General features: G+C 44.5%; 1 protein-coding gene across 2 annotated transcripts; it reads left to right on the forward strand.

Annotated features, from left to right (window-relative positions):
- Positions 1-2,127: 2,127 nt before the first annotated feature.
- Positions 2,128-8,166, forward strand: LOC127314334 (uncharacterized). 2 transcript variants are annotated; one of them, XR_011748145.1, is made up of 7 exons: positions 2,128-2,521; positions 3,121-3,225; positions 3,327-3,370; positions 4,200-6,470; positions 6,864-6,972; positions 7,090-7,261; positions 7,660-8,166. XR_011748145.1 is itself a non-coding variant. In XM_051344789.1 (7 exons), exons 2-7 carry the CDS (start codon positions 3,133-3,135, stop codon positions 7,873-7,875), a joined length of 2,898 nt encoding a protein of 965 aa, XP_051200749.1. In that variant the 5' UTR covers positions 2,132-2,521; positions 3,121-3,132; the 3' UTR covers positions 7,876-8,166. The 2 variants fall into 2 exon arrangements, 1 of the variants encoding a protein (XP_051200749.1); XM_051344789.1 differs by having other exon boundaries at positions 2,132-2,521; positions 6,864-6,965.
- The last annotated feature ends 2,661 nt before the right edge of the window (positions 8,167-10,827 follow it).

Raw genomic sequence — 10,827 nt, forward strand, 5'->3', positions numbered from 1 at the left:
GAGAATGATGGAACAAATAGTTGCGCCATGTGTGTAGGTTGGATTAGATAGATGATTGGCCCATGAGGAGGTGTTGCTTTTAGCATCCCATTGGATAGATGGACCTCTTATGATCCGTTTCTTGTACAATTACCCATGTAGTGCAGTACTCGCTACGGGCCCCTAGTTTGGATGGGCCTCGGGTTGTCGCACCCGCTGCCCCTGGGCCAAAGCCGGCTCTGCTTAAGGCCCAACCGGCCATACCCCTTAGAGATAAGATTGAATCCCTAGGGGATAAGATCAAATCCTAAAAATAAGGAGGGGCAAACTTGGGGGAAGTTTTCTTCCCCCCTCCCTTGTGTGCCGACTTTAAAGGGTGGAGGAGGGGCCAAGGCAACCCTATCCACCCTTCCTATTATATAAAGAGGGGAGGGGCGGGGGTGCAGCCTACTCCTCCCCTGAAACCCTAGCCGTCCCTCTCTCCCTACTCTCTCTATCCTGCGCGGGCGAAGCCCTGCAAGATTTCTTCACCACCACCATCACCACGCCATCGTGCTGCTAGGATTCCTCGAAGGATCTACTATTCGCTGCCCGCTGGAATAGGAGAGGACGTCTACATCAACACCATACGCGTGATCGAGTACGGAAGTGTTGTCCGCTTGCATCATAGGAAGAACTTCATCGCGAACTTGAGTTCGGCAAGTGTACAACTACATCATCCACGAGATCTGATCTCATTGCCGCTTTGGATCTTCAAGGATAAGTTTCTCATCTATCTCGTTGCATATATCTAGCAGAATAGATCTTGGTTTTTTTCTAGATTGGATCTTAGTTTTATTTGTTCTTACGGTAGAATTTATTTGTTTTCTATGCTACAAACCCCACCAGGTACTGCTCCCAGTAGAATACATCATTCCGTCAAAGCGTGTTAAGTGTCGAGACCTTGGTTTCTGATTATTATGTGTTAATGATGCTATTATGCCGGCGTAATATATTGTGATCACTCAATCTATTGGTAAAATTCTGGAGTTGCTGAAACTTTGAATTCTCAAAGTTATCACGGCTCCGCTTCATCTTCATTGTAGCATTATCGATCGATCGGTAGTATAACATTGTCGATGCATCTGATAGTATATACTTCCTGTGTTCTAAAATAAGGTGACACTTCTAAATTCTGGTATGTATCTACCACAAAATGACGTTTAGATACATACAAATCTAATATAATACTTATTTTAAAATGGAGGGAGTATCTAACTAGCTAGTTGATATGGAGAGATGGGCATGTTAAAGCCAACTTGATTAAGATGTGCATCTTGGGTGGATTTAGCACCGTGACTATGAAAATTAAGTCAGATTTTTTTTAGATTTTATAAAACAAAGTGGATAGAATAAAATTAGGTTAAAACAAACAAAATCATGAACGGAACAATACATACTTATACACATTCAGTAAAATAGAGGAGTATTTTGGGGCTTGTCTTGGCTCACGACCACAATAAACAGTTTATGAAGCACTAATTTGGGGCCTACTTTAGCTCAGGGATCTAGTAAACAATTTATAAAACGCTATATTAAGGGATAAGGGTGTTCTTGTATCCGGGTGCAATATGCACCCTTTATTTAAAATAAATTTTAATCATATTTAAAATTGTCAAAAATACAAAAAAATCGGTTGTATATCTTGACTTGTTACATGCTCACAAAGTTGTTTCAGCAAAAAACAACATGTTTTGTATCCCGTGTAAAAAGAAAATCGGTTTCATGTGTACGTGCACAGATAGAACATGGCCTTCTACACATGAAATTTGTTTCCTAATTCTTTTAATTTTTAAAATATGTTTTATACATACTGAGTGTATATGCATCGGGATCAGTTTTGGTTTTCCACCATCTTTAGAAATAAAATGGAAGACTATTCGATGGGTGAACAATATGTAAATCTTCATTAATATAACATATCCGTGAAACAATATGTAAATATATATATTGATACAACAAATTAACCGTGTAGTCAACAACTCACATGATTACTTGAGCACACCAAACTAATAACTTTCATTATACATAACAAAACGAATGAAAATACTTCTGTAGAGACGCATGTAGTCTAGAGCAAAAAGATAAAAATGTAGATTTTGAAAGGTATTACCGATTTGAACAACTTGTGTAGAGATGCTCGGGTAGGGTGCGTGCGTACGGTTCTAGTGGTGTGGTAGTACCATCCTCCTCACTCTCACTGCTGCTGCTCCTGTGTGCGCTAGTTCGTATTCCGAATCAATCGCCCCACCATGGATCGATCACGGCGAGAATCCCACGTTCCCCTCGATTAATCCGTTGCGAATCCGCGTGCGCTCTTCCCTCCCCTATATTTAGCGCCCTCCAATTTTTGTGTGGCGCCTCGCTGTCGCTGCTCGCTAACAAAATCCCGTGTCTTTAGATTCCTTTTTCTTTTTTTGGGTTCCGGATTCCGCCTCGCTGCCTCTGTCTCCCCGCTCCGTCCAGATTCCGGCGCCGGCGCCGGCCACGATGAACACTTGAGGTCCGCCCCTATCCATTTCTTTGAATCTTTTCTAACCCGGGATTAACTTTTACTGATACGCATCGACTGGGTGCGATTAGGAGGCGGGATTTCCGTGCGATTACGATTATCTTTCTGCTCGTGTTTATCCTGGTGCGATTAGCTGAAGATTCAGTAACGACCAGCATCATAGGTAGGAGATTGGTTGGAGATTCAGTAACAACCAACATAATCTGTGCTGGCATTAGCTGAAGATTTAGTAACGACCAGCATCATAGGTGCTTGGATAAATCCTGCTGTAGCTCAAGCTTTAAGCAGTTCTCAATTGCTACAGTGGCCATGCCAAGATCAGTGCTTACAATGGGGTTGTTCGTGTCTCGGCCTGTCTTGACTTAATTTTTTGCTTGCTTACTGACTGCTTGGTCAATTGCTGGCTAGAGTTTAGTGCCAATACAGCCTAGCCATCATTGTTCATGTCCTAGTTTAGTTGATGACCTTTTCTTCAAGGAGTTTGGTTGGTGGCTTGATTTTTCTGTATCGTTTGTTTGTACTCCTCGCGTCGAGCAGTTATTGGTGGTCGATGCATATGTGTTGTATTAAATCTGCTTTTGTCGATACAGGCTCTTGAAGAAATGCTGTGCGCGCCTCAAGTAAGCGACAAAAGGCTCACGTCGCATATGCAATGTAAAGGATTAGTCAGGGATACCGACAACCGCTTTTCAGAGGTTAATGACTTCTTACTGAAATATTTTTGTTCACCAGAAAGCTTACATATATGTATCTGTGGAATTTAAAGACTTGCCGCTTTTATCTTTTCATTGATCAGGACCAGCTTGTACACTGCCCGGTTTACGTATTCCCTGAGAACAGGTAATTAATTGTTATTACATCCTTCTAATAACAGCCATCTTCAGTGGGTTGTACTTGACTAAGCTTTATATCTGATTTACTGCTGGCACATATATTTAAATTAAGAAATGATTGTGTGCACTGCACAACTTGTTATGTGTAGATGAACCACTTTGGGATATTTGGTGGTCATTTTTGTTGGACTGTTTGTGTGGGCTGCACAATTTCGTTCCACTAGTATGATAGCGACATCAATGTCGAATTTAGGAAACTTAGGTTGGAAGTGTATGGTTGATGATTTATGTTAGTGTAAGATGGGTATATTTGTATTCGATGATGAGTACACTGTTATGATTTATGAATAATGTGCCTCTTAGTTTTACTCACCACTATGCCGGGATGCCATGTATGTATCAAGGGTATATGTAGATTATTTTATCTTTTGTGAAAATAGAGGTCATGGAACTTTTTCTTTTGCTGTGACCATTATTAAAATGTATAACGACTAGAAAATGGTTGTGCATGAACAAATTATCAGGTGAATGACCATTTTTATTGTCTTTCTATGCTTTTGCTTCTTATTTTTATTTCAGCAGAAACGTTTGCTTATTCTCTGCGAGTTTGTGAACATTGTACGCCTGCTAGCTGACAACGATCTAAATGTACCAGAATGTTCATTGTGATGCTTTCATGTATACATGATACAATCACCATATCCAAGCACTTAACAGTTTCTGCCCCCAATATCGTTTTCTTTTTTCTTTTCAGGGCAGTCACTATGGCCCTCAATACCCTCTTAATATTCATTTTTTGGGAGCTACTTGTTTACTATCTTTTTTTGGTGTGGCAGGGACAACAAATTTACAGTGTTTTCTCGTGGGCACAGTTCAGATTGGAGATTGGCACAATTTTCGTCTAGCATACAGGAGATCAACAGGACAAGCTATTTGACATCAGGAATTGCTGCTACAGAGGGCTTTGAGTTAATACACTGGTTAGATCAGCTGAATGAAAAGAACATGCAGGATCGGGACATTTTTTTAAAACCACTTCCCAATGGAGGAACCACTTTAGGACAACAGCGGCATAGGAAAAAAGTTAAGAATTCATTGACAACATGCCCTACCTGCCACGTGGTTGCAAATACCTCTTCCGGGCTTGTTACTGCTCCTCTGATATCTTATTCGGATACTTTGCATGATGATGCTAAGCCTCCTAAAAGGAGTTCTAAGAAGAGGCGGAACAAATCAAAACATTGCAGGCAAGCAACCTGCGAAAATCATAGTTTGTTACCAGAACTCCTGTGTGAAGAGCGAATTGATGCCGCTTCTCCTCTTGAGGTGCTACTGCCTGATTTACTGGCTGAAAAATTGTCAGATACCTCATCCTCTGCCAGCTTGTTGGTCAAAGACACCCATATGGGCAAAGATAATGCCGAGAGCAGCAATGGATATGTGGAACACAGAACTATTCAGACTTTATCAACAGTGGAAAGTGATGGGAAGGATGGCCCTGGATGTACAGGTTCATCTAATATAACTGTAGGAGAAAGAGTTAGCTGTGAAGGTGCTCCTTACTTGAATGTAGGAGAAAGAGTTCAATGCAGCAGCGAAGCCTGTAGCAGCAAACTGTTTCTTCCAGTTAGTTCGGAGAGGAGTGGGAGAAGATCAAGAAAAACATCTAGCTATAATACTAATAGAGTAGTTGGTTCTAATAGGCATATTCATAGTGGAAAAGACAATCCAGTTTCTGTGTGGCAGAAAGTAGAAAAACTTAACGAGGAAAAATCATATGGAGCAGGACATGAAGATAAGAATGCACAAGAAGACACAAATAGATCAATGGATAAACATCGCTGTAGAAAATCATGCAAACACCATTCTCCAGATGTGCCTGTTGAAATGGAGCTTACCACTGAAAATAGTGCACTAAACTATTGTCGAAAAATTTCCAGATGCATGTACAAGAAGCAAGCGCCATTTCTGTACGCTCCTAAGAATTGTATTCCCAAGATGCCGAAGAACCACTCAGAACAGATAGAAGGACTGTCTATGTTACAACAGCTAGTGTGTGCTCACAACTTGGATTCTCATTTGGTGCCACAATCTACGTCCAAGGAAGCATGCACCTTGGTCATTCAAGATGATGCTCATTCTCCATGCCATGAAAATAAGGTCATATTGACAGATTTGGACTCCATGAACTCATGTGCCGAGGAACCCAAAGATGTGAAGTCATTTTCCGCTTCTGCACACATGCCGCATAAATGGGTTCCTATTGTAAAGAGAGATAAAATCCATTTCGATCTTCCGGAGGTTTCTGTTGTTGAAGTGTCAGTTCCAGCTAATGATGTTTCTGTTTATGCTAACATAGATGTACAGAGAAATGTTTCAGATGTTCCTGCATCAACTAAACGTGAAGGCAGCGAAGTCGCTACTGAGGTGCCTGCTAAACTGAACTCATCTGGACAGCCCGATTTGGAATGCCATGGACATATTGAAACTGTGACTGCTTTCAGCAAGATAACAGAGGCAGTCAGTGATGCTTATAGGGCACAGCAGAGAGCGGAAGATATCCAACTTCTCGTTGGCAGGCCTCTGGCTGATTTTGAACAATTTATTTATTCCGCTTCTCCAGTTCTGCACTGTACCCCTTGCCTTACTGGCTGCAACTCTTCTTCACAGGAATGCATTACAGACCGCTCATGTTTTCATCAGACCGCTGATATCTCTCTAAGTAGCATCTGGCAGTGGTATGAAGAACCTGGGTGCTATGGCTTGGAAGTAAAGGCACAGGATCTCCGTAGATCGAAAGGCTTCTGGAATAGTCATTACCAGTTTAATGCCTACTTTGTGCCATATCTTTCAGCTGTTCAATTGTTTGGGCAACCCAAGAGAACCATTGGTAAGGATGCAGCCGATACGGGAGGTGCAAGATCTAAAACATCTTCATGTCTGAGCTCTCTCCCAATATTAGCGAAGCTTCTACCTCAAGAGTCTAATCAAAGAAATAGCCCGTCCGCTTTGCATATTAAAGATGATCAGCAGTTGGAAACTATAGAGCCCATATTTGAATTTTTTGAATCTGAACAACCATTTTGGCGACGACAGTTATTTAACAAGTGAGTGTGAGCCTGGTTTCATGAATCAATGACGTCCAGGATTCTGGATGCTTATCTATTAGCACCTTTTAGGTCCAGATATTTAAGTATAAATCTTCATATATTGAAAATACTACATGTGTATTTCACTACATTGTGAATGTGCTAGAAATGAAGAAAATAAATGAGAAAACAAAGCTTTGCTAATATTAATTTTTTTCTGGTTGTAGTGATGAATGCGATTCCTTATGCAAATCTTATCTTGTGGTTCCTCGATGCAAAATTGATCTGACCATTTCTCATTAGTATTGCTTAATTTTTTTAAACTACCATCTTATGCTTGTTTGCTGAACTCTAGGGAAGATACTTTGTTTCTAAAACATTCTTTTTGAAATCTCATTGCAATTTTACTAGGGTAAAGGAGTTGATTGATGGTGCAAAGCAATCAAATTGCCAGATATCAGGAGACCCAAAGAACCTAGAGCTCAACCTGCATGATCTCCATCCTGCCTCTTGGTCTGTTGTATGCTCCAGCAGTATCTGCCCCATTATCATCTATCTGCGCATTCTTGTACATATATATGTAAAATTATTTTGGAGGATCTTGTTTTTAGATTACTTACATTATTTTGAATTTCAGGTACTGTGTCGCATGGTATCCCATATATCGTATACCTGATGGGAAGTTCCAGGCTGCTTTCCTGACATACCATTCTCTCGGGCACTGGGTTCACCGAAGAAGCTCGTCAGACCAGGCTGGTCATGGCCATGTTGTTTTGCCAGTCATGGGTCTGCAGTCTTACAATGACAAGGTAAATGGCTCCTGGCACATAACATGTTAACTCAAGATGGTTTAAGTTGGTGCCATGACCCCAGAGGTAAAAAGGCATTTATGTTGGCTCTGGTTTTGGCCGAAATTTGCAGACCTTGGCTTCCCGATATGAATATAACCGAATAAATTCCTGAGGATCTTTTCGGTTGGCCCAAGTTTGCTGTTTCGGTCCAAGTCAATTGTTTGTTAGTGTGTTAGGAGCACTTCCGGTTTGGTCAAGTTATATGGTTTCAGTTTTTTTCTAGTGCACTTTATTCTCGAAAATGAAAGCAATTAGCGCATTTCCTCGCTTATTGCTGCTATGGTTCTTTTTAAGCGATATATACGTGTGATGTGACCACTCTTTACATATTACTCACTTGCTCGATCTTATTGCAGGGGGAGTGGTGGTTCCAGACAAGCAGATCCACTTCAGAAGACATCAACTCAACAGATTCTTCGTGCAGTCAAGTATCTCAGGTTCTGAGAGAAAGGGTGTCGACACTGAAGCAAGCCGCGGCAGCCATGGCCAGGGCCGACATGCCGAGCAAGGACCGGATGCGCAGCAGAAACAGGCACCCGGACTACGAGTTCTTCCTCTCCTGGTGCCGGTAGACTACAGCCATGTGCATGGTGGTCTCAGAACACCTCTTCCCTGAAACCGGAACCGCGTCGATGCCGTTCTCAGAGGCTGCCATGGAGTTGTAGGCTCTGTTACCCTGTATATATGTGTGTTACTTACATGTGTAAGGTGCTGCTCAACTGACAGACACAAGACCAGAGGTAGCTTACTAGGTAGGGGTGTTTACCCTTTCAATTAGCTGCTGCCTGTAAATATTTTCTGCAATCCAAACCATGTATATAACTCGTAGCTGCATACTAGTAATATAGATCTGATCACCATCATCAAGGTAGTAAGGTAACAGCACGAGCACAATCATCATCTAAATAACAGCACGAGCACAATCATCATCTAGGCACAATCATCTGGTAAGTGAAGATGAAAAGGAAATGTATACAGAGATTTGTTCTATAGTAATTGCACACACTAACACACACCCCACCGGGCTGTTGGTAGCGCGTCTCGTAGTAGCTAGTTTGATCTGACAGCGAGTTTCAGTTGCTGTTGTTTAATGCTTTCAGTAGTGTTCATCTTCATGATTCAGTAATTCCATGACAGTATGCCATTTGGGTTCAGTAGTCAAGTCGTGGTTCAGTAGCTCGTACTTGTATTTTAGTAGCTGTCCTTTCACACTCTCATAGTACCGAATCTCTTTAGAATAAAAATCACGTTATTTGGAGAAACATCGGCCACTGACTTTAAGTTACTGAAATGCACGAGCGTTCAATTTTGTCAAAACACAAAATATCTATATCTGGGGGGCAAAGTGGTCAATTTTTTTTCTCTTTTAAGGCTTGTAAAAAAAATTCTTCAGTAATTCTCAAAAAGTTTTGGGGGGGGGGGGGGGGGGGGGGCGGTGCCCCCCCTGACTTGTACATTTCTCCACCTCTGCATACTATACACGTAGCATTTTAATTCCATGCATTGAAATGAACCTGCATGCTTGCATATATACAATTATTGCAGCACCAACTGCATCTACTCCAAGCCGAACCCCCGCGTCGTCTACCCGGCTTTCAGGCCGTACGGGGACGCCACCAACTAGCAATTCACCGTGACGCTCATCTACGTCTAGTTGATGTCTTTCTGGCCGGCCGTAGGGGTGCGCCTCAAGAACGCAGGGGACACCGAGTGGCGCGTGATGAAGCATTGGGAAGCCGCAGCCTGGGCATTCGCAGATGACAACAAGAAGTTTCTCCCGGTGACACCCTCCTCTCCATCCGTGTCAACACTCTACTCATGGGTGCGAAGAACAACTCGACGGAGCTCAAGACCGTCATCGCCAAAGATGTCATCCACGTGGGATTTGAGCCGGGAAAGATCTATTACAGTCCATTGGGTGGGTCGGCCAAATAAGACCACTATAGAAGTGAAGTGGGAGGAGGGCAAGAGCGGTTCGAAGGCCAATGGAACGGGTGAAGTCCCCTTGTCAAATAGGGACCAAGCCATGTCTGATCGGTGAAGTTTGGTTGAGTAAGATGATCCACATCCAATCCAACCAGTGATTTGTCACTGTCTATAAACTACGAAATGGATTCACTTTTTATTTGCATATGAAAACTAGAGAGTTCGCTAGCACAGTCAAAGGAGTTCCTGCCAAGAGTCGGCACGCCTCTGAATGACCTCACTGAGTATGCAAATAACACTCGAACATATAAGAGAGGAGATGTACTTTGAGTAATCTATCTACACTACTTAAAAAGGAAGAACATGTTCCCTATTCTGCCCACCTTTCACTACGGCAAAGTTTTGGTCGTCATCCAACCTTGGTCGTCTCTATCGCTAGAAAGCGCCGACAAGTGGGCCACCGCCCCTAACCTAGCGCCCCCAAGGACCGCCCCTCCCCCTCCCCCTCCCCCTCCCCCGCAGCACCGCCGCCGGAGGGGGCGCCGGCGAAGCCGGGCGCACCTCAAGGATGGTGGCGGCGGGGCGGTTCTTCTCCGCCTCCAATCTTCCCCTCGCGTTTCCCGGCGCAGGGGCGCTGCAGACGGCAGCGGCGGCGGGCGCGCGGTGGCCACCGGCGGGCGTGCGGCGGCCTCGGGCGGGCGTGCGGCACCCACAGGCGGGCGTGCGACTGCCTTGCTGGCTTGACCCGGCGAAGATGCCTCAGGTGGCCGCGGAGGTGGAGACCGTGGGGCACGGCGATTGTCGGCGCCGGGGCGGGTCCTGCCATGCGTCGTCTTGGCGCAGGGGCGCACGGGGCTGGCCTTGGTGCTGGATGCCGGCGGTTGGACGACGGTGGCACGACGAACTGGCGGCGGCATGAGTCCAATATGGGTCCGATCTGGGCCTACAGGGCCTGGTCGCTGCTTTGCCTTCCATGGCCTGCTGCGAGGACAGCCTTGGCCGTGTCGTTCGAGCGACCGTGGGTAGCACCACCGGATTCATGGTCGGGGTACGCAACTGCTGCCGAGTCTTCTTATCTGCGGCCGCCATGGGCTTGGCGGCGACGACTTAGCGAGGCGATGATCAATTTCTGAACCTCCTTCGTCGTCGTCGGGCGGTGGATGGCGGCGTGGGGGCTGTTTCGCCACCAGTTTGGGTGGATTGTCGGGTTCCGGAAGGCCCTGCCGGCGAAATTCATTGAGCGATAAATGCCTGAAGATTGCTGGATTGGGTGGTTTCGGTTGTTCGCACCCATGTTTTTTTATCTGACCGTTTGGTTTCAGAGGGAGCGCTTCGAAGCTCTGCTGGCTGTTAATATCATGGAGTTCGTTTTCTTTCCATGGTGCTAGCGGAGAAGGTCATCAAGCCAAGATCGGTGGAATAGCTATGATGGTCAGATCTTGGTGGTGAGGTGGAATTGGCTTGGTGCTTCGTGACTTGAAACAACAGCTGGTATGTGGGGGCGACCGCACAGGAGAAGTTCAGAGTCTTATCTTTCAGGGTGAAAGCCCAAGGTCTGGCCTTAATTGGTTGTGCCTGGCAATGTTCTTGTTGAAGGC

Source organism: Lolium perenne, chromosome 7 (genome assembly GCF_019359855.2).
Source record: "Lolium perenne isolate Kyuss_39 chromosome 7, Kyuss_2.0, whole genome shotgun sequence".
In the NCBI taxonomy this organism is placed as follows: domain Eukaryota; kingdom Viridiplantae; phylum Streptophyta; class Magnoliopsida; order Poales; family Poaceae; genus Lolium; species Lolium perenne.

Bases quoted from the DNA above. Each gene is read 5' to 3' on its own strand.
- LOC127314334 (XM_051344789.1), top strand. From the start codon at position 3,133: ATGCTGTGCGCGCCTCAAGTAAGCGACAAAAGGCTCACGTCGCATATG. The intron at 3,226-3,326 runs GTTAATGACTTC...TTCATTGATCAG, and splicing joins CCGACAACCGCTTTTCAGAG to GACCAGCTTGTACACTGCCC. The intron at 7,262-7,659 runs GTAAATGGCTCC...ATCTTATTGCAG, and splicing joins TGCAGTCTTACAATGACAAG to GGGGAGTGGTGGTTCCAGAC.